Source organism: Fundulus heteroclitus, unplaced genomic scaffold, assembly GCF_011125445.2.
Source record: "Fundulus heteroclitus isolate FHET01 unplaced genomic scaffold, MU-UCD_Fhet_4.1 scaffold_78, whole genome shotgun sequence".
NCBI classification, from domain to species: domain Eukaryota; kingdom Metazoa; phylum Chordata; class Actinopteri; order Cyprinodontiformes; family Fundulidae; genus Fundulus; species Fundulus heteroclitus.
In genome coordinates this window covers 1291557-1315560 of record NW_023397230.1, presented here as the reverse complement: position 1 = coordinate 1315560, position 24004 = coordinate 1291557, and the positions used below count along the sequence as shown (strand labels likewise).

Genomic DNA, 24004 nt, shown 5'->3' with positions numbered 1-24004 from the left:
GTGTGTAGCCATGCAGCAGCTTGGACAGGTCAAAGCCATCAGGAGCTTTAAAAGCAAATTAGAGAATTTTAAAATCAATCTTAAAATGTACAGCATAGCAGCCAGTGCGGGGATGGTAAAATAGGGGCAATAAGGGCTGATTTTCTTGTGAAAAGATGTGAAGCAGCATTCTGTACCCTGCAAAGCTGAGATGCAGCAATCTCTGGTTCCTTCAAAAGCGCGCTACGGTAATCCAGGCGAGTAGCAGAAAAGACGTGGACTAATGTCGCTGACAAAGAACTGGCTCTACTTTAGCCATCTGCCTCAAATGGGAGAAAACAATCGATTTAACAGCTTCTCTGATGTTGTTTTCTGTCTTTAGTCCAGCATCCACTTTGACCTCTAGATGGAACGTTTCTACAACCATCAAGAAGATTTCTAAGAGTCTGTAAAAGATAACAGGTCATTTAAAAATTGTGTCTGCAGTGCCGTGAAATGCTTTAAAAGCAGATTAGAAAAATCGTAAATGAATGGAAGTGAAGAAAGACACCTTTGTCCAGTACTATGGAGATAACACGGATAAAGAAGTTTAAAATTGTGATGTCATGATTATGGGGCAGGACTGATATGGCTTGGTGCAAAAATACAAACATTTTCTTCTAAGGTATTTTACCATAAATACCAGGTGGGTCATGGAATCCCATTAAAATATCAAGATTAATAAAGTAGTTGACCGACACTAAAAAATGTCCTAATCTTTGCAAAAACAAAGATTATCTGAATATTAAATAATCTGCCCATCTTTCTGTTGAACATTATAAAAACAAATTGCCAAGAAGCATATTTGAAATTTGCTTGTCCAATTTGCCGTAATTTCACAATATGTCCCCACTCTTATTTATTTATCGATAGATTAAAAAGACGACCCAAAGACACGGCCTAGTAAAGCTTAATACTGGCACTCTTTTTTTATTTCCCGATTCTCAGATAAAACAATATGCAGGGAAAACCCTCATCTGTGGCCTGACTTTAGGGAGAAGAATGGATGGGGAAACGCTTAAGAGAACTCGACAAGGGCACAGCATGACAGCAGCATTAAGCCCAGCTGAGTCAGCAGAAGTCACTCGCCCCAGCTCAATAAAACACAACCTTAGTACATGCTCTACTTTCCTTGTCTTTGTCATAAGCTGCGAGTCTCTGTGAGGCAAGGACAGAGAGAGCAGAGGAACAATGTAAAGCTCCATCTGCAGCCCTGTGTTTTAGAGCAACGCTATAGGTTTCTTACTGAACATCGTGTCAGTGTCAAAATGCGTCGCCCTGAAAGGTGCTTCTGCAGTTTCTGTAATTTGAGATGAGGATTACTTTTGATTTACAGTATGTTTACCCACTTTACGTGTAAACGGGGTCTCTGGAGATGCCTCCTGCGGATTAATTATTCCTTCTGTCCTGTGCAAACCAGCACTGCTCTGAGAATCTAGGTTTAAGAAAAAGATCCAAGTCTGGTGTGCATTATCTTAACTTAAAAATGTGCCGGTGGTGCTTCGGGTTGTCATACTATTTCCTGCGATTCAAAAAAGTGATTTTCTGCCACACTTGGGGAAAAAAAGAGGCTCTAAAGCGACATGTAGCAAGTCTGTTACCTGACAGAGATGCTTTCCTGAAAATGTGCAACAAACCCATTTCCCAATCCCCCTTTTTTCCTGTCCTATTTCTTTTGATTTACTTTTGTGAACCAACATTTGTCACCAACAGGGAGGTTGCTGAAAATGATGACGCATCTTTCAGCTTTAACGCCAGGTACTTGGTAACACTTTCCAACGTTTCTTAAACATGTGACTTTTAGAGACAGTTTCGTCTGCCTTTTCTTTCAGAACTCCAGCTTCCTTTGTTGTTTTTCACCCCCGGAGATTTTTCCTTCAAAGAAAATACCACAAACAAATTAAAGAACAGAGTGAAAAAGCTGCTGATTTAAAAATAACAAGTCTGGCAACAAAAGATTTAAATGTTAGGTTTACTGTTTGGTGTAACATGTAAATGTTACAGCGGAACGCTGAAAGAGAGAACCGACAGGGAGACGGCTGCGTTAAAAACTGCAGGTGCAACATTGCAAATATTAGATCTGCGCAGAAATGGCGCCATAGGCAAATATACCACAAGCACATATTATTTATGAGAGTAAACTGAAGGTCCGTCTCTGACTGCTCCAGTGGAGTTCATTATGCAGTGCGTGCTGCAGAGAGATAACCAAACGCTGAGATTTAATATGAGCGAGAGGTGGAGTGGGTGTAATAAAATGGTACAGGATGAGGAAGAGGAGGGGGGGGGGGGGGTTAATGGGGAGCAGGGGAGATTTAGAAACAGAAGTTGAGCGCTGAATTTACAGCAGCGGCGGAGCATGTGAGGCAAGCAGCTATATTTCTGCAACACAAATACTCCTCCTTCATCTATAATACAGTAAATCCATCCTACATGTTTATTTCTACATTTCTCTGCATGACCTCCTTCTTGTTTGCTGCTCGGCAGCATGGCAGGCTTCACGTGCCCTTGTTGTGCTTCAGCATCTGTTTCACAACGTCAAGGCGGGTTTCTTTCGGCGCAGCGGCTCAGTCAGATTAACATTAAACACTATTTTGGGGTTAAATACAGAGTTTAAGCTTTAATGTGGGGGATTTTTTTTTTTTATCTCAAGGGGCTTTATTTCGTGGAGTTGTTCTGCTGCCGTTTTGCAGGATCACCATGATAACGAAATGAATTTACAAACTGCTTGTTTGTTCAGACAGATAGAGAATAATTACTTTTACTTACAGAAGTTCAAAATCAAAACAAAGAAACGTAACTAAGATAAGCAAAAACTGATTATAAAGCTCTTTTTGATTTCTCCAACATTTTTTGGTAATGATATTTTGAGGGACTAAATTAAGTGGTTTTAAGCGGATGCAGAAACTATTCTGACAACACCTGTGTCTAAAGAAAAAATACCTATATTAGCTAAAAATCTTAAGTTAAATTAGCCTTTTTATGTCATTTTTGTTTGTTATTTTTATTTCATGTTTCTTAAAGTTTGTAGATTAATGTGTCAAGATTAAAAACTCATCAACATCTCAAATTAAATGATTACATAGCAGTTTGGGTGGGCAGTGAGAATACAATAACTGCATGCACAAGATTTGATTTTCTCAGAATGCTGGTGAAGACTCTCAGTCATCCGGGTCATGGTCATTCCAAGAAAACCTTTCTTGGAATGATTTTCTCAGAATTTTCTCCAAACTATAAAGGGGAAAAAAATATGCACACAGGCTAAAATATTAACATAAACACCCACTGATATTTAAATAAATGTCCCTCTGCAAGTTATTCTCCAAAAACAAACTTTCTGTAGCCCTCAACAAGATTAAGCTAGAATTCACATTTATGAACCTTTCTTGGCAGGATTGGTAGAAATGATTCAGATTCTTTTGGCGATAGTTCAAAAATTTCTATATAATATAAATAGAAATATAATGTATATATATAAATACTCAAGGGAGAAACTATAATTCCAAAAGGTTAATATTCTTTGCCGCGACCCCATGAGGGATTAAGCGGTTTGGAAAATGAATAGATGGATGGATAATATTGTTTGGTTTATCCATTACAAAAGTAGATTAAAAATCCAACGGCGTCAACATCTCCACCCTCTGACCCAACTTTTCATCCTCATATGAGACGAACTCAGCTAGAATGAGCAGGAACAACCCAGACGCCGGAGCATCCATGTCTCACTGCCCGCAGTGAAGCTAGTTTCACCTCATCATTGGGTAAGCGGATGCAGAGAGACCAAAATCGGCACCTTTAAGATAGACTAAAATTTGCAGCAGCCAATGTGAACAGATTTTCTTTTAAACAAAGCCTTTCTGCTTAGATGAGACAAACAATTGGGCCAGTTGGGCAAAATGACGGGACAATTGTTTGAATGTTGTATTAACTTAAAACACTGTAGCAGCTGTCAAGCATGGTGGTGGCGGCATCATGCTGTGGGACTCTCTCTCTTTCTCTTTCTCTCTGCAGTGCTACTGGTGCATTGCCAGAGCTGGTTTTACAATGAAGAGGAAATTCTTCATTTTACTTCATCTCAATAAGGTGACACCCTAAAACTGAACAAAACTTGGGTCTTCCATCAGGACGATCATCCCAAACTTAACATAAAGCTTGGTTTCAAAGCGTTTTATAAAGCTTCTGGAGGGGCCTGCTAAAAGTATGGAGCCTATGCTTGACACACTGTGTCCCTGCCAAGACATCATAACAAAAATCTCCAATAGATTCAAACTTGTGCACCAAAGTCTAAGATTATAATGTTATAATGTTTGTGTAACCGTTCCATCCTGGGAAAAACATCCGAACCATTGAAAGAACAATATTGATGACGTTTATTCCTTGGTATTCGTTCCTGTTACTACTAAATACAGTAAGACATGTGTTACATCTCATCTCCTTTCTGGTTCTGTCTTGTTTTTCTTTCTGAAAATGAAGCTTTGTTAACGTTAAATGTTGGAGAACTGTCCTAATTTTGCATATAATGACTCGTGTTCAAACAGAGCCTGTCTTTGTTTCTCCTTCTGTATGCATATACCCCTAAGACACCTCACACAAACACTTTTCTATCGAGCTTTAAACTGCATCCAGGCACAGTCGGGTCTCGCATCCAAGCCGCAGACGTACAGCAGACTCAGACGCTAACTCCGAGGAAACAAGTGGGGAAAATTCTTTCCCTGGACCATTTTTTTAATTTATTTTGTTTTAATGAACACTAGAAAATTAATTAAATCCGTCTCAATTATCTCACTGCCCTTTATAAGTCCCATAACCTTTAGCTGATGTTTTCATCACCGACCAAACCGCAGTCCTAAGAGGCTTCTCCACACACGGCTCGGCGGAGTTTGTTTTGTTTGTCTGTTAGTTAGAAGAGGGTCATTTGAAATTTATCAGGGACCCCCCGCTGAGGGAGGACAAAACAACACCCCGCTGCCTGAGCTCCAGTCCGCCTGAGCCTCCCACATCATGTGTGACTAATCTCACAGTGGCCTGAAAAGACAGAGGAGGCCCGCAGAGGGTGAGACGGGGGAGGCGGGGAATGCAGAGGACACTGTCTGGAAAAAGGAAAACGTCATCCACCAGTTTGCCGTCAGCCCGGCACCCCGAGGAGTCTCTTTTACAAAGCATTTAGAGGAAAAAGGAAACGCTTTAGATAAGAAAGGGGAAAGAACATCACACTTCATCTTTGTTGTATTTTTATTCCTTGTGTTGGAAAACCTCATGAATTTAATGAAACAATGAAAGGAAAACGGCCATAAGAGGTCTAGAATTCATTGGCTAATGGATATTTTAAAAAAACGGAGGCACTGAAACTCATTTTCTTCAAGAATTCAACCAGTTATTTTATCACGGCTGCTAAATGAGGGAATTACTGATTTTCTCTCCAACTACACGTGATCTTCAAATTAAAAGCACCTTTTTGTCATTTGCTATCACTCCTACATCTACGGTGCCAGTGAAAAGTATTCCCTCCTCACAAATGTCTGCTGTTTTTTTCTTATGATAGTTAATGAGCTGCACAGCTTTAAGTCAATGGTTGTTTTTAAATGCTCTTTAAAAATACATTTGGATTCACTTGCCTTTTTTTGACACATACAATTTCTAAGCTCAGAAAACACTAAAAACAACAATAAACAGTAAGTACAATAGCAGTTTTAATAATGATATAATAATAGTAATATCATCTTTATTGTCATTGAAACATACATTACAACGAAATTTGTTCTCTGTTTTTAACCCATCACCCTCGGGGAGCAGTGGGCTGCCATGTGCGGCGCCCGGGGAGCAATCTGGGGTTGAGGGTCTTGCTCAGGGACCCAGAGTGCCGGCACTGGGGATCGAACCAGGTACTTGCATCCTTCTCTGAGTGCAAGCGCGCTGCTCTAACCACTCAGCCATGACCCCCCAAATGATTCTTTTCAAATGATAATTTCATTAGGGGAATAAATCTATCCAAACTAATCTGGCTAAAAGTTATCACCCTCCCCCTCTTCAAGCAATGAATTACTTGTTATTAACCACATTTCTTCGGCTTTATTTTTACAAGCCAAACCCAGGCCTGATTTTTTTTGTTTATGTTTAATTATATAGCTGTAGAAAGAAGACATCACTAAAAAGGGCCCATCTGACATGTAGTATGTATGTATGTATGTGAAAAGATCTCAAAAAGCAGCACACTGTGCTTCTATCTTAATACATTTAAAAACAGTCTTTAAACCCCTTTTTTAATAGTCCCTTTGTTCTGTAGTCTGCATTACAATGTAACGGACAGGGACTGGGATTTGAAGTCATCCCAACATTACAACGCCCCTTGTCCTCCTCACAAGGCAGTAAAAAAACCTATAACCACTATAAGCTGTAAGGGAATATGGGATTGTGGAACAAGTGTGACGAAGTGATGCGAAACAAAGTAAAGACAGCTGCAGAAAAAGCGAGAGTAGTCAGTGCCACAAAGTTCATTCTCCAGAGTCCGTCTGATCAGAGAAATACGTTGCTCAGCAGAATCTGGCGTGCTGAGGGTGGCGGTTGTGTTTAAAGCACTGAATGGATTTTAAAAGCCTGTATGAGGGACTGTGGTTCTTTAATTACACAGGATGCTGTGAAAGCACACAGGGGCCGTGGTCTGGATTGATTAACCCGGATGATGTGAATGTGATCTGTAATGGGAGGTTTGTGCGTGCACGATTTATTGTGGAGCTGTGATCTAAAAGAGGCTCCTTTCCCTATCAGCCTGGAAATTGTTAAGAAGAATCAATCTAAATTAAAAAAAACATATTTTTGCAGCATCTCTCTCTTTTTGATCTCAAAGACTTCTGGGAAAATGTTCTCTGGACTAGAGAGACAAAAAGGTTGTTTTTTTTAGGAAGATGAGCATCCATTCAATCTGACATAAACTACTACAGCATTTCATAAAGAAACACCAGTTAGTTCTGGACCAGGACGACATGTCATAATTGATCAAAACCTAATTTCTGCTCTCCACCATAAATCTCTGAAGGAGAATGCCCGGCCACCAGTCAGTCCCATTGGTTTACGCGGCAGGAAGATGATCTAAAGCACACCTTCAAGTCCACCGCTGAATGGCTCAAAAGACTCAAATTATTGGAATGATGCAGTCAATTTCTGGACTGACGTAAAAGCGTGACTTTTAAATTGCATTTTATGCTTGAAAGCCTCCAATGTGGCTAAATCTAAAGATCCCTGCAAAAAAGAGTGGGCCCAGCTTTTTCCACAGCAACATAAAAGATTAATTTCGAGTTTCGCCAAAGGCTGGAGGTAGTCTTTGCAGCCAAGGGTGGCGCAACCAGTTGTTGGGTTAAGAGGGACGATTACTTTTTCACAAAGAGACAGGCTTTGGATAGCTGGATAGCTTGTTTAAGATATAATAATATCTTCACTCTGGCTATCTTTGATGTGATTTTTTTTGATGACCTGAAATGTACCAAAAAAATGTTTAAATCTGTAAAGGGGCAAATACGTTTTCAGCCCACTAAAGCTTCGGAAACCTAAAAGATATCTCTTAAGAGGTTCAAATATTTTCAAGCCAAGTTGAGACTGGAAGTTATTCATCAACGAAGCACCATTGTGAAACTAGACACTGGAGCTTCATTGATGACTCACCAATGATACAGAAGGTGGAGTTTTTAAGTATCTTTTCTAAAACATTTCTCCTCCTTTGTTCCCCTGTGGGGTTTCGTGGCTGAGGAAAACACGAACCGGGACAGACGCACAGCAGCAGGAGAGCAGGAAGACAACAAGCAGGAGGCGAAAGCTTGTACTTACTGAGCACGTAGAGGGAGAGAGCGAGGCCCGCCAAGCAGAAACCCTCAAAGAAGCGCAAGGTGCTGAACATGGTGACATTTACAGAGAAGGCGACAGACAGGCCGAACACCAGCATGAAAAGGGCCGAGAGAATCAACACCGGGTGTCGGCCAAACCTTGGAGACGGAGACAGAGAAGCAGCAAAGAGCTTAAAAAAAAAAAACATCAGGTGAAAGAGATTGCTCAGTGTACTTGGTTCACAAGGGGAAGCAGGTCATTGGGTCAGCAGGTCAGAGCCGCTACATTGTTTTCATTGTGACTGATCCGTTTCCTCCCACGGTCCAGCTCAGGTGGTCCTCGGGGGCTGCAGACGTGACCGCAGTGAACCAGCATGGAAAGGTCGGTCAGAAATCTCAGGGATTACGTTTTCCGCAACAGGCCTGCATTTCTCCTCGTAACTAAGAGGGAAACTCTGCTTTAGCTTTTCTTGGAAGTTTTTTCCTCATGTAATACTGCGCCCAGGAAGGCATGTGAGGATTACATGAAGCTTCTGGAAGCGAACCATAAGAACAGCTGGTCTGGACCGAGTCCATTTCTACAGGTTACTAGGGCTGAACGAAGAGTTTTTTTTATCTTAATAATGCAATTATTTTTTCAGTTTAATTTACCATGTCTTTTAAAACATATACAAACAACAAATCAGTCTGTTTCATCGCTGTGCAGATTAGGTGCTAAAAGAGCCGCTGCGTCTCAACTCTGAGCAGTAATGATTGCGTTCTGACTACGATATATTTCAACCAAAATTGCAATTTGATCTTGACTTTTCTCTGCATTAACCACAAGCAACAAAAATGGCGTCTAGATAAAGATGTTTGTAAACAAGGACTATTTAAAACAAGAACTTTTAATGTTTTTATTAATCAGAATTGTTAAACAAAGTGCAAAATGCAACCAACAAGCAAGTCTATGTATTAAACTGATTGACCAGAACTTAATGCTATGGTGAGATTCCTGAAAGTTTCTGGTAAAACAGTATGATTATATAAACTCTAAAACAAGTAATACAATTAGAATATCTCACTGCTGCAACTGTCTTCCCTTCCATGTGGAGGCAAACCCACTTTAAACATATTACTGACACCTGAAGGACACGTCTGACTCACTAATTTTTACATAGCCAAAAATTTCAGACCTCTGTGATTTGGAAAATGCGTTTTTCTAAATTGTGATTATATTGCAAATGTGATTAATTATGCAGCCCTACAGGTTACTCATGAGAATATGGCCAAAGCCGTAGTCTCTTCAGTTAAATGTCTAACCGCAGAATTATACATTTACATTAAAATGGGATTCCTGCAAAAAACACATTTATGTTGTTTCATTTTTCCTCTGGACTCATTTTATGGCCTTTTTGTTTTTGCCTGCCATCTGCACCAGTAAGCTTAATCGTTAGCACCTGGTAATATCTGGGTGATAAACTGGTACTGACATAAGGACATGAAGGTGGTGCTACAGAACTCTAGTTCTGCTGACTAAAGGCAAACAATATAATATCTACCAGCTGAGTGAGCCTTTTTTTTCTTTTTTTTTTCATCTCTGCATATACTCCTGTGTGCGCTGCAAACATGAAGTCCAGGCACGTTACATTAAAGCCGCTGTTTTCCAGGAGCCGACACAGTTCGGCTTCAGATAAATCAGGGGGAGGGATATGAGTCAACTCTATGAGATACAGGATGCACCTGCTCTTTGTTTCACTGTTGCTGAAGATTTCAATTTTTTTTCCCCCATCAACCACATGAGGAAAATACTTTGTGATGTAAACTTGTGTCTCACCAGGGACGTCAATAACATCTAGAGTCGAACGGCAGACTGATTTTAAATGAAAATCCAAATTTCAGGGTTCGATATAACAGTAAGATGAGCAAAAGAGGAGGAAAAACGCACAACTTTAAAAACCAGGTGCTCCTCAAATCCATCTCAGCAACCTTTGGTTCAGTTTATTAGTGCAGGAATATTAATCCTAAGACTTTTTTTCCCCTTTGCTTTCAGTAGATAAATGTGCCTTATCTGAAGTTAATTTCTTCATTCTAGGTTGATTGATATACAACTCCCCAAAGCCTCCCAGCACTGATTAAAAATGATGCTGAGAAATTAATTGTGTCCTGAATTAGTTTCACCAACAGTTCTGAGTCTTGAAAATCATTTGAGAGCTTAAAGTAAAAGTTTTTCATCAACAATCGACTGGTCCCATCTGTTGAAAACAGAATCCAGTTATAAAAAATGACTAAGATATCATGACACCTTGAGAAATCATTTCAGAGATTATTTTCTATATGTACTGTGATGTTTATTCTGTACAGTTCAACTGAGAACTAGTGAATTTCTCATAATGATAAAAAAATAATAATAACGCTGCAACAACCACGCTCTAAAGAGAGAATGCTGAAACAATTTAAATTAATCACTTCAATTGGAAACAAGTAACTCAATTAAAGTTTACCTAAATTAAGTGATTTATTATATTTTAACTTGACAACAAATTAATAAGTTAAATAAACTTAATTCAATTAGTTGTTACCGATTGAAGCGATTCATTAAAACAATATATTTAAAGTGCATGGCTGCATAATTCTGCACACTCTTAAACTAATAAAATGATGAAGCATCTGTTGATTCAAGTTTATCATTCAGTTTTCTTTGGTAGGAACAGGACGTGGTAATATTTCCCAACTGTACCTAGCAAATGTAGAAAAACTAAAGAAAACATGTTCTCTTAATATTCTGGCATTTAGAAAACCAAAAATTTTTTTTACATAATCCTAACTGCCCTGAAACAGGAAAAGTTTGGTTTGAGTCAGACTATGAAAAGGTTATGAGTCTTTTTATACATTTTATTTAAATATCTGGTTAACTGTATATTAAGTAATGCTTGTGTCACAATATTTTGGATAGTAAAAAAATGCTAATTGTACGTTCTACAAATGTTACCTTTGCCTGACTTTGAGCAACCTTGGCTGCATGTTTTAATTTTTTTTTATTATACAGCAGCTGAAATACATTATTGTAGAGAATTTAATTGCGGGTGTAAATTGAAACGCTGGCCACCTGTAATCAGAAAAGCGCATGTTTGGAAATCCAGTTTCCCACGTTTTATTTTGCAGTAAAACCCATTTTTGCAACTGGATTAAACATAGAAGCGTCTTTTTACTAGATACAACTTGATAAGTGTGGAGTAAATCAACCTTGTTACTTGAAGGAAAAGATTTTGAAGCTAATATTATTGTTCATAGCAACACTTTCTTCTCCAGATTAGCTGATGCGGATTTTGGAACAAAGGAAATGGGTCCTAAACATTCAGAATCACAATCCTATTAAAAACATGACTTGATCCATAAAGGTTTGATCTTATTGTTTAAGATTTCTGGATTAAACTGAGAAGGAAGAGCATACCAGTCAGCCATGACACCCATCACCAGGTAGCCAAATATTGAGCCCACCAGCAAGGAGAACTTGGCTATGTGGACCTTCCACGCCGAGTCACACACCAGGTGCCACTAAAACATAGGAAACAGAGAGAACAACAGCTTTAGTCAGGTTTAAACCCTCCAGGGAAAGGGAAATTAACATCGGGACATGAAACACTTCGGGAATTAACCAAAACAATCCTGTTAAATCTGTCCACAAGTCTGAAATGCTCACATTTATAGCTGTAAAATTGTGAGAAAACACAAGCACGTGTTTGAGTCAGGGTGAGAGGAAGAAAAAAAAAACACGGGAATGTGTGAGCTTCTCCACTCTGACAGAAATCAATAGTTTTTCTCTCATGGGTCAGTGAACACACCACTGCAGCTCCCTCCATCTGAAAGGCAGCCAAAGACTCAAATGTGGAGGCACCACTTGCTCTTCATCTGTGTACAACTCTGAAACCAGCAACCCTGCAGTCAGAGTCGGCGGCGCGTACAAACTGTTTGGTAATAATTCAGAAAACTCCCCGCTGAGCTGCCGCCCGCGCAGGGGAGGAAGGATTGGATAATTACTGTCTTTGCACGATTATTTTAGAAATGAAATGGCCTCTGGTGCAGATGTGGAGCGCGCCTCCGACACGTGTTTTTGTTATTTATAGGTTATTAGCCACATTGCTGCCCAAGGAAACTGATACTGTTGATACATGCCAGGCAGAAATCACTTGTATTAGTTATAAATAATCATTATTAAAAAAACAGCGTTATTTATGATGGATGTTTTATGAAAACATTTGTCAGGAATCAACCGACTCCTTTCTTTCCATTCGCTGCACTGAGTTTGGTTTAACTTCCTGTTGGATTAAACTGTCATGTCGTTGTTTGCAAAAGTCCTCCCCAAGTAGCACAATGTATAAAAAAATAACATTGCATATTTTATTTCTATAAAGTAGCATGTAATTATAAAGTGGAAGGTTTTTGACAATTAATTATTATTATTATTATTTTTTATTTATTTTTTTAACAAATAAAGCTCTGAAAACTGTGACCTACATTCATCCCCCTTTACTCCGACACCACACAATAAAATTGAAAGCAGCCTCCAGAAGGTAACCGAGCCCAGAGACTTTCTCAGCCCCTAACCAGGTGGTTATTCTAGGATTTTCAAGTATTTAGCTCCAAACATTGTCAACACACAGTACCGCAACACCTACCAACACCATGTTTAACCCTGTTGAAGGTGTTTTGTTAAGTAGTTAGTTAGTTTTCCACTAGGTTGTGCAATTTGCATGTAGGCGTTTGGTCTCATCTGACCAGAGCACCTTCTACCACATGTTAGCTGAGTCCCATACATGGATTGAGGCTAACAGCTCATGGTGCTTCAAATGACCTTTGTTCAATGATATGCTTTCTTAGAACAGAATAGAAATATCTATCTATCTATCTATCTATCTATCTATCTATCTATCTATCTATCTATCTATCTATCTATCTATCTATCTATCTATCTATCTATCTATCTTTATATATATATATATATATATATATATATATATATATATATATATATATATATATATATTATTCTCACTATTTTAAGAAGGTTAGACTTGTGGAGCGTGTGACTAGTTTTCCTGTCAACAGATCTTCCCACCTGAGCTGTGGTTCCCTGCAGTTCCTCCAGAGTTACCATGGCCTCTTGCCTGTTGAATAATCCGCTCCTTGCCCGGTCTGCAAGTTTAGGTGGCCCCCCATATTTTAGTAGCTTTTGTGCTACACTATTTTCATTTTTATATGATGGACAGAACCAAGTCCAAAACTGGGGGTTTTGTTTTACTCCTGTAGCCTGCTTTAAACTTCTCCACAGCGTCATCACTGGCCTGTCTGGCGTGCTGCTTGAGCAATGTTCTCTAAACCTCTGAGGCCTTTAGAGAACAGCTGTATTTATGCTGAAGTCAAATTGTGTATCAGAGTAAGAGATGCTTAATATGACTGACTTTTCACATTTTATTCATGAATAACTTTGAAAATGTGTATTGTTTCGCTTCTTCTACATAATATGTGCCTTCGTGTTGGTTTATCACAGAAAACCCAAAGAAAATATGCTGACATCTGTGATTCTAACAACACAGAAACTGATAAATCGAAGGTTCAGTGTCCTGCACATTTTTTTTTCAGAACACCATGACTCGGTGTTGATGGCAGCAAAGCTTTAGTTTAGTGTTTATGTGGTCGTTACCCAACCAATGTGCCTTTGTTTATTTAATTGATGCGGTAAAAGCCCTCAGCTACACTCCTAACCTTCAGCTGCAGCTCCTCATATTGAGGTCAGTGGGTAAGCTGCCAGTCAGCTGTTTGTTTCCACACTCAGCACCGATGCTCGCTCATGGAGAGCATAATGATGGGGAGCAGAGCGCTTTCTCTGCGCCGTGGATCTATCTGTTACCTTGGTAACCACATTCTGGAGGAGTCCCGTCTGCAGCTCCAGCCTCCGCTCCTCGCAGGCGCACAGCAGCCCGGCGCCATCCCCGGGTCCCTCCGCGGTGCCGTTGGCCTCCAGCTTCAGCGCGGGCGCGCCGACGGCCAGCAGAGGTGACCCGGTCCAGTTGCTGAGGTTGCCCGCGGGCGAAACGCACGTCCCGTTAGGCTGCGCCAGGAGGAAGTGATCCGAGAACTGGCTGAAGCCGATGAACAGCGCAGGTATCCAGGTCAGGACCACCAGCTGCTTCTGGTGTCTCCCGAAGCCCCCCAGAGACGGCAGCACGCACCCGTCGATGTGCGGCAGCAGCCGGGGCGCCGGGCGCTCCTGCGGGGTGAAGCCGTTCTCGGGCGGATGGTCCTGTGCCTCCGGCCGGCTGCCCGCCATCACGACCCGGGCACAAAAACACAGAAGCTGTGCGCAACCGAAGCCCCCGCTTCGCCACTCCGCCGCCTTTTGGGCACTCTGTGCTAAACCCTTTGACACAAAGGAAATCCCAGAGCGCGGACAAACCCCGTAAGTTACCTACAAGAGCAAGAACCCGATTAAAAGCAGGCTCCAACGAATCACCGAGCAGACACCCTCATGTCGAGAGGGACCAGGAGAGGCTGTGTCAGGAGGAGAGGGCTGCAGGGAGGCTTCCGGAGAGGGGCGGACTCAGCCAGGCTTTGTATTCCATGAGTACAGCTCCTAATGCAGGATCCATCCATGTGGGGCTCAGCCGTGCCAGGCCTGGGGCATCGAAAGGCGGCCTGATTAACACACCAGCGTGACCTTCATCTCCGAGCGCCACAAGTCTCACACCTGTCCGAACCGTGCCCTCCTGCAGCTGCGCATCATTCACGTCCCCCAGGTATCCGGTCGATCTACAGCGAGATCCGTGTAACCCGCCGCTCGGCTCCTCTCTGCGTAAATCAATGGGACGCTGCCCGCCTGTGCCAAAGCGGGGTTTGGAGCGGATACGGCGAGGGGGGTGTGCAAACCCCGCCCTCCCTCGGTGGCGCTATTCGCAGCGATTGGAGGGGCCTCAAAGAGCGAGTGCACCACTGATGGGCATCTGCAGCCAACAATAGTGCCCTTTGTGCAGCCTCTGAGTATTAAAGCTGTTAGGATCACTCAGTCATTCATGTTTCCCAACGAAGCGGGATGATTTAATGCGCGCAGAGCCTCCGCGTTCGGTGCTTTTGTTTCTTGTTTGTGCGTACTTTTAGATGGGTTGTCCCGCTGCATCCTACGGATTCAGTAATGCGTCATATGCTCCTTTCATAACCTTCATATAAATAGATAAGTGGTTTGGGGAGACAATAGAAGGGTGGCTGGTTTTTGAATGCTGTGCAGCTTCATAGCCACCAGAGGGCGACATTTCATCAGATTTTGGGTCCTGTCATCAATACATATCTTAATCAGAATTGTAGAATTAGCCTTTTTTTACTTGAGATTCCAAAGCGTGAAATAGTTGCAAGGGAGGATGGGCTTTAAACGTTTTAAAATCAGTGACGTGTTTGTGTTTAGCTAGTCCAGTGCCCCTATAATATAGAATATTTCAAAACAGGCTGAACCTATATTGTAGTTTTTCTGAGCTGGACCCTGTGTGATGTGGTGACGAAGCAAATAAAAAATAAAAAATTATAAACATAACTTCAACTGGTTTACTTGAGTTTTCACAAATCTAAGAAAGGTTTTATAATACACCAACTGTGATATTTATAATATGTGATTTTACTGTGTGTCTATATATATATATATATATATATATATATATATATATATATATGCCTGTCTTGTTATTGTATTTTTATAGACTGAAACCTCAATCTTCATCATCTAAAATTCAAAGTCACCATGGACTTTGTGGACTGGTGTGAGAAGAACCACCTGTGTCTAAACACCAGTAAGACGAAGACGATGGTGATCGACTTCAGGAGAAGATCCCCACCTCACTCACCTGTGAACATCCAGGGGCAGGACATATAAACTGTGGAGAGTTTCAAATACCTGGGTGTTCACATCAACAATAAACTCGACTGGACTCATAACACCGATGCTCTGTACAAGAAGGGCCAGAGCCGCCTCCACCTCCTGAGGAGACTGAGATCCCTTGAAGTGAGCAGGCCTCTGCTTAAGACCTTTTATGACTCTGTTGTGGCCTCAGCCCTCCTCTACGCTGTCGTCTGCTGGGCCCCAGGCAGCGCAGAGTGGGACAGAAAGCGGCTAAATAAGCTGGTGAGGAAGGCCACTTCTGTCCTGGGCTGCACTCTGGACTCTGTGGAGGAAGTAGCAGAGAGGAGGGTGCTGTCCAAGCTCACATCCATCATGGACAACACCTTCCACCCCCTGCACCAGACTGTAGAGGAGCTGAGCAGCTCCTTTAGTGCCAGACTTAGACATCCTGTCTGTAAAAAGGAGCGCTACCGCAGGTCATTAATGCCTGCTGCCATCAGATTATACAGTGATGCACAATAACTGTAACAATAACTGTAATTATAACTGTAACCACAACTAACTATAACTGTGTAATAACCTACGTGCAATATCTAATGTGCAATTCGATTTAATACATTGTGCAATAATCCTGAAAGAAGTGACTTCTGCTGCTATTACACCTGAATATATGTCAACACATATGTTTATAAGTCACCGTAAATGTACATAGATATCCGCTGCCTTATTTCTATTTTGTATTTTTTATTCTTATTTTCTTATCTACTTCTTTTTGATCCACTGTATAAACGAGGACACACTGTATATAACCGATGCACCTTGTCCTACTTTTGGCATCTTCTTCTGATTACTGATTACTGAGCCGATGTGACGTGTGAATTTCTCCAATATGAGATTAATAAAGCCTATCTTATCTTATCTTATCTTAATTAATCAAAATTAAAGGTTTCATAAATTCCATTTAAATTCTCAATCATCCAGGTCATGGCAACAGCAGACAAGCTTATATTGGAGGCAACTTGAGTTTTCTAGAATCCATGATTGTTGACGAATGATCCTATTTGGGTGTGACCTGTCTGGGTATTATACTTTTCAAGCTGAATGACGTTGTGAAAGACCAAAGAAAAAACAGCAGACTAACTAAAGCTTGCAGAGACATCAAACAGTTTTTCTTTTGTTAAATCTGCCATGAATACAAAAATAGTCCAGTTCAAGTTTGACCATTCTAAGTAAGTTATGTTTTCTAACTAGTACGACCCAAATGTAGTCCAGATTGATTTAAAGCAGTGGAATTGCCCTCCAGTCAAGCTTTGAATCAGATACAAACTTCAACATCATCTGAGAGGTGTCAGAGATCGCAGTCCAGAAGAACGTGAGAAAATATGTGTTAGAGAGAGTGGAGCTGTTGGCAAACAGCTTGGTCCTCTCTGAGCGACACGGAGCGGACATTCAGGGCATGCCCGATGGTTGAGCAGGGCGATGACAACCAGCTCATCTCCTTTCTCCTCCTAATTCCACTTCCTCCTTTGCTGGAGAGGAGGAGACTCAGAAGTAACTGTGAACACAGTGTGAACACAGTGTGCCAACCACACCCATCTTCAGAACATACCAGAGCTGTCTCTGTCATTTCCCAGAGACCTAGGGTAAACCCAGCCAAACATGCAGATGTAAATAGACACGGCAAAAATTCAATTAAATAGCTTTTCTCTATGTACACCTAAATGTATGTTTCTAAAAAGCTAGACAATATGATCTCAGTAAAAAACTGCAACTTGTGATCTTCTCGAGCAACTCAACACATTTGATGCAACACAAAAAGAGCCAGTGTTATAGCCACTAAATGAATGGAATGTGGATAACCACTTCCTGAAGCTCGGACTGATCTGTCAAAACGGGAAAGAAACTCGTTTAGACTGACTTTGAGAGTGACATGCTCTCAAAGTGTTTCATAAAATGTTGATTTTCATTCACAACCATCTCTCAAGTTTATAGAGAAGATTCTGAAAAAGAGAATATATGTGATTCTGGCTGGTGCTGGTATTGTAACAGCGTCTGACTGAAGACACTCCTTTGTGAAGAGGATGCTTAAGGTTGTTTGTAAATGCTCTTCATTTTATGAAGAATCATTCTTTGCAAAATCATCTCCAGAGGTTCTAGATGGGTCTCTAGAACAGAGCCAGCCTTCTTTATCAGCTTATTGAGCTTCTTTGCTTTGATGCTGCTACTCTGACAGATGATGGCACACGAGATCACACTCTCCACAACAGACTTATAGAAGATCTGCGACATCTTGCTGCAAACCCTGAAGGACCTAAGCTTCCGCAGGAAGCACAGTCTGCTCTGTCCTTTCTTGTAGACAGCTTCACTGTTGCGTCTCCAGTCCAGTCTGTTGTCCAGGTGAACTCAGACACCTCCACTTATTTTCCTATGATGATATTTTTCCTATGAAGCCCTTCATTGGCTTCCTGTTAAATCAAGAATAGAATTTAAAATTCTCCTTCTAACGTATAAAGCCCTTAATAATCAAGCTCCATCATATATCAGAGCTCTGATTACCCCGTATGTTCCTAACAGAGCACTTCGCTCTCAGACTGCAGGTCTGCTGGTGGTTCCTAGAGTCTCTAAAAGTAGAATGGGAGGCAGATCCTTTAGCTATCAGGCTCCTCTCCTGTGGAACCAACTCCCAGTTTTGTTCCGTGAGGCAGTCACCATGTCTATTTTTAAGACTAATGTTAAAACTTTCCTTTTTGACAAAGCTTATAGTTAGAGTGGCTCATACCCTGAGCTATCTCTATAGTTGTGCTGTGATAGGCCTAGGCTGCTGGAGGACATCAGGGTCTAATTTTCTCACTCTACTGATTTCTACTGTTCTTCAGTCTACTGTTCTCCAGTTTTGCATTGTATTACATTGAAATGACTGTCGTCATTTCAGCTTTTAACTTTTTGCTCTCTCTCTTTTTCTTCATAGTAGGTACACCTGGTCTGGCGTTCTGTTAACTGTGACATCATCCAGAGAAGACGGCTCACCCGCTACTTCCATCTAATGTAGAACAGATTACTAGATCAATGTGTGCTTCTGTGCTTTTTTGTTTCTCTTGTTGTGTCTCTGTTCTGTCTTCTGTAACCCCAGTCGGTCGAGGCAGATCACCGTTCATACTGAGCCCGGTTCTGCCGGAGGTTTTTCCTTCCCGTTAATGGGTGGTTTTTCTTCCCACTGTCGCTTCATGCTTGCTCAGTATGAGGGATTGCAGCAAAGCCATGTACAATGCAGATGACTCTTCCTGTGGCTCTACGCTTCTCCAGGAGTGAATGCTGCTTGTCGGGACTTTGATGCAATCAACTGGTTTCCTTATATAGGACATTTTTGACCAATCTGTATAATCTGACCCAATCTGTATAATATGATTGAACTTGACTTTGTAAAGTGCCTTGAGATGACATGTTTCATGATTTGGCGCTATATAAATAAAATTGAATTGAATTGAATTGAATAATAGTGTTGGACTAATTCCTGTTTCTCCTGGAATCTACAACCGTCTCCCTTGTTGTTATTCATATTAGGGATGAGATGACCGCTTCCACACCATGCCACAAAGCGGTCCACCAGCTCGCTGTATTCAGTTTCTTGTCGATCTGACACAACCCATGACGGCAGAGTCATCTGAGTATTTATGCAGATAACAGGAGTCTGTCTTTTGTTGGAAGTCCGAGGTGTAAAGCGTGAAATGGAATGGTGAGAGTACAGTCCCCTGTGGAGCTCCTGTACCGCTGACTACCTGGTTAGACACACAACCCTTCAGTCTCACAAACTGTGGTCTGAAGGCTCTGATTGTTGAGGCCTGCACTTGAGTCTTCCGGAGTTTCTGACTATAAAAAATGAGGCTGAGTATTGATGCTGCATTGGAGAAATCAAAGAACAAGATCCTCGCAGTGGGTTTGTTGACACAGGTGTATGAAGGCATCTTCAACTCCAACTCGGCGATAAGCAAACTACAGGGTGTCCTGATAGCTGATTGTTAGCTTACTCAGGTGGGCCGACGGGAGTCTCCCTAGAACCTTCATGATGTGGGATGTCAGGTCAACAGGTTTAGAGTCACTGAGGACTGATGGATGAGTTTTCTTTGGTACCAGAACCAGGGCTTTGAAAACACTGGCACTGTCTCCTGGGTCAATCTAAGGTTGAAGAGGTAACGTAAAATCCTACAGCGCTGCTCTGCACAGGCCTTCAGGACTTTATCTGTGCCTTTGATCTTATTCTGTTTCAGTCCCTCCAGCTCCTTCTTCACCTGACTTTTGGAGACAGAGAAGTGGAAGGGGAGGTTAAGGAAGCATCAGCATCTTTGGATTTGACTAAAGACAAACATAAAAAAAATCAGACTGGTCCATGGTTGAGGTGGAAGATAAAACATTTGAGGTGTCAGAAGAAAGCTTTGGATCAACTGAGGGCAGGACGCCTGTAGGCAGGAAAGGAGGATGCTGAGCTTATTCCTAAATCATCTCATGTGCCCCTTCCAGACAACCATCTGTCCGATCCTCCTCCTGCTTGAAAGCAGTGATCTTCTTCAACCTTGAACCCACATCTTTCATATTGTTCGGGTGCAGCTTACTCTCCAGCTTCGTCCTGTCCCCTCTTTGTCCCCCATCTTAACTTTATCTTGATCAATCAATCAATCAATCAGCTTTATTTCTACAGCACAGTTTAAAAAACACATGGGTGACCAACCTGCTGTACATTAAACAAGGAAAGGTTAAAAAACAAGTTAAAAACGTAAAAAACATGCATACGCAGCATCAAAAGCTAAAAACTAGGTTCACAGCAAGAGTATTTTAAAATGCCATACACGACAAGATCAAAGTGTATTAAAAGCAAGGAAATAAAAGTGCGTTTTTAAAAGAGATTTAAAAAACGGGAAAAGAGGAAGCCTGTCTGATTCTCAATGGTAAGTTATTCCATAACTTAGGAGCGGCAACAGCAAATGCTCTGTCACCTCTGGGCTTCAGTCTAGTTGCTGCTGGGTACTCCTCAATAAACCCCCGTCTCCCTCCCTGAAGGCTCTCTTTTCTTGTTTAGCAGCCCCTTCAGGACCGTGGCGATTCAGGGTTTGTTATTGAGGAAGCATCTCATTGTTTTGGACGGGAAGTTGTAAGGTTGCACGGTCGGTCAGACACTCTGTCATGACATTAATGTCCTCTCCGTGCGATTGGCACGCTGCTTCCCTGTCTGTAGCCTCAAAAGCAACGTGCAGGGCTTCTTCAGCATCCTGCGACCATCTCCTCACAGTTCTCCTCATTACAGGTACCCCCTAAACAAAGGGTTTATACTCCGAGCAGAGATAAACAAGATTGTGATCTGATCTGCCAAGAGGTGGTCTTGCTTTAGAGATGTATCACTAGCATCATGGATCTCCAGCGACTATGTGCCACTATCATATCAGTATGAGCCAAAATGGATCATCAGCAAGATCATCAATAAGTCTGGTATAATTTGAAACAAGTAACTCTAACTACGGCCGTTGGAAAAATGTTATTGAACACAATTTTGTCAAATGTGATGTGTTTCTTTAAGACTTCCAGTTAAACTGATACCAAAATGACTCCGCTGGCAGACCTGCAGTCAAAGAGTATCTGTGTTTCAGGAGCAGCATCGTGTGGCCCATGACCCAGATAGGGTCAGGTATCAGAGCTCTGCATTGGCCACTCTTTCCCATTCACTTCCTACTCCCTGGTTCTGCCTGTGTAGTCCCTGGAGGCATATCTATGTCACCTGTAGCACAGGCATGCCTCTGTCACAGGATCAGAGGTGTGCAGAAGCTTGCAGTCCGTCTGTGTGAAGTTTTATATAAACTTGCAAAAGATAGCCAAATCATGAAGAGCTCATTTGTCTACAGAATATTTAAAACTGCATCAAATTTCACCTTAAATTAGGAGGATAGGTTGATTCAAATTCCTTTAGACATGTGTGGGCAACAGGTGCAAAATAGGTTTAAAAGCTTGTTCTTTCAAACCTCTTCATTTTCATTCCCAGGCCAGTGTCTTGTGAAACCTTTGTTAGCGTCTTTAAAATTAAACTGGGTCTCTTCCAATATCCGTGTGAGTGTGCCAGTGAGCTTTTGGGCTGTGGCTGCCGCTCCACCCAAACCTCCAGCACCGAGTGTCTATCAGGACATTCAAAGTGTGTGCAAACAAGTTCTGTGCATGATAAACAAATTAAATGATTAGTGCCTAACACAAAGACAAAAAGTAAACCATGAGTAGGTCCTTTCCCTCTCATTCTTAGAATACATTACCTTATGTATTGTCCTGTACATTAATTTTCATAATTTGATCAATATTGTACTTTTTTCTGGAAGTAGGACACCTCTTCCAAAATGCTACAAACCAGGATTTTTCCTCAACTCGGCAAACTGCATCATATCCACATGAGTAACACACACAAGTAAAAGTTACCACTGTAATTCCATATATTTCTTGGTTTAGTGTTAGTATATAATCTGCTCAGTTTCTTTGGCTCTCTGTCAGATTATTGGGTTTGTTCCTCCAGCCCTTTTTTAAAGTTTTTCTTTACAAGCAGACATGAGGTTGTTTGTGGGAATGGACAGTTAAATATTGTGTTATATTTGGTGTGTAAACTGAATAAAGGTTATTTTTGATATTACAAAACATATTTCAACTCACTAAATGAAAAAAAAAATTATATATATATATATATATATATATATATATATATATATATATATATATAAAGAAAGATAAACTTGCCTATAATATGTTAAGATAAGTCATAATAAAAATTCAAAGAAAATTACAGAAGAAAAAACCTACTTACATGTCCCAAAGTTAGACTAAGCTAACACAGGCCATGTCATATTTAAAAATAAAAGCAAAGAAACAAAAGCTGCAAAATGAGGAAAAAAAAAACAAGCAAATCCATCTACAAAAGATAAGAAAATTGATGTTAAGCTAAGCTTAAATAAATACTTTTAAGGTAAGATAAATATGCAAAATAATTTACATAACGGTATATACAATTAGTAAATCATTAAAAAAAGATAAGCCTTACTGAAATAAGTTAAACTTGTTTGAATCAAATAGATAAAATCTGACATTCCAAGATAAGCTAAACTAAGCTAAAAATAATCAAGCTAAGTTAAAGTAAACTAAGATATAGTAAACTGAGAAAAGATTAAAAGATTAAATGAGCAAAGTAAAGGTAAACTAAGCTAAGTTTGGGCTTTTACGTGTCATTTTCTCTCGAGCCTGTGTGGGTTAACATCCAGCTTGTTTTCCTAGATATCCAGGTTCCTCCCAGAGTTTTGGATTACACTTCCCTTTCTCTTCTGAACTGCAGTCTGTTCCCATTCAGCAGGCTTCATACCTGTAGCATCATTTGTTCATTCGCTCTGCTTGTTGTGTACCACCATGTATTTCATTTATCAGAATTAAATCTTTAAATCTTTTAGTTGTTTTTTTTTTCTTTTGTGCTACGATTGGGTTATCTTGTGTCTTTTTCTGGTTGGATATCTCTTGGGCTCACATCACAGCCCTTCCGTTTTCCCGTCACGTTACATTCACATTAACACGTGTCTGTGCGGCACCACCTGGCTTTGCAGGTGCAGACAAGGACGTTGGCATGGCATGCCATGTTCCTTCAGGGTGAAGAGACACTGCATGACCACGCCTTGGTGTTAGTCTGTTAAAGAAGATGCTGTCATTGTGTTGACGCCCATTTGATCAGGGTGCATTCAAAGATATTTGAGACTGTTCGAGCATGTGCCGTAAAACACCCAAAGCCTGTCTTTCGATTTGAGCTTTTGTCCCTCTGTGTCGGCGTAGCTAGCGAGCTACGTCTGTGTCTCTGATGCGTGAGACCTGGGTTTGACTCCAAGTTGTGCCAGGAAGTGCATCTGGCGTAAAAAAGTCTGTGTGCAAGTTGTAATGGCCTGCTTTGGTGACCCCTGAAAGAAGGAGCAGCTAGAAGGGCTCTCTCACAGACCCAGCTGAGATGTTAGCGTAAAAGTCGAGGTTATGCTGTGCATTTACGTGTTCAGACACCTGTTATCCGCTAAACAATGAAATCCAGTCATGAAAGCACTTTTTCCTGATGTTTTCTCTTCAGTAGTAACTCCTGAGAACAATGTCAAGCAAGCAGACACGCCCTATAGATGAGCATATATCACTATTACTCATCTCTGCTTTTAATCCTTCCTTTTAATGTGTGAAAACTTTCCCTCAGCACACACTGGATCCCTTTCAAGTGGAAAAGCTGCAAATGCAGACGACCTGACAAGATGAGACAGCCTCTTCAGACTGT

General features: G+C 41.1%; 1 protein-coding gene across 2 annotated transcripts in view; it reads right to left on the bottom strand.

Annotated features, from left to right (window-relative positions):
- Window positions 1-14298, bottom strand: part of LOC105932854 (solute carrier family 22 member 23) — a 49445-nt gene extending 35147 nt beyond the window's left edge. For both annotated transcript variants that reach the window (XR_004930415.1, XM_036134249.1), the window contains exons 1-3: window positions 13720-14298; window positions 11263-11366; window positions 7834-7988 (exon numbers count right to left, since the gene is read on the bottom strand). Coding sequence is in view for 1 of the 2 variants with exons in the window: in XM_036134249.1 (XP_035990142.1) it covers window positions 7834-7988; window positions 11263-11366; window positions 13720-14139 (679 nt within the window). In the remaining variant the exon portion in view is untranslated. The remainder of the gene's footprint in view (window positions 1-7833; window positions 7989-11262; window positions 11367-13719) is intronic.
- Window positions 14299-24004: the final 9706 nt, after the last annotated feature.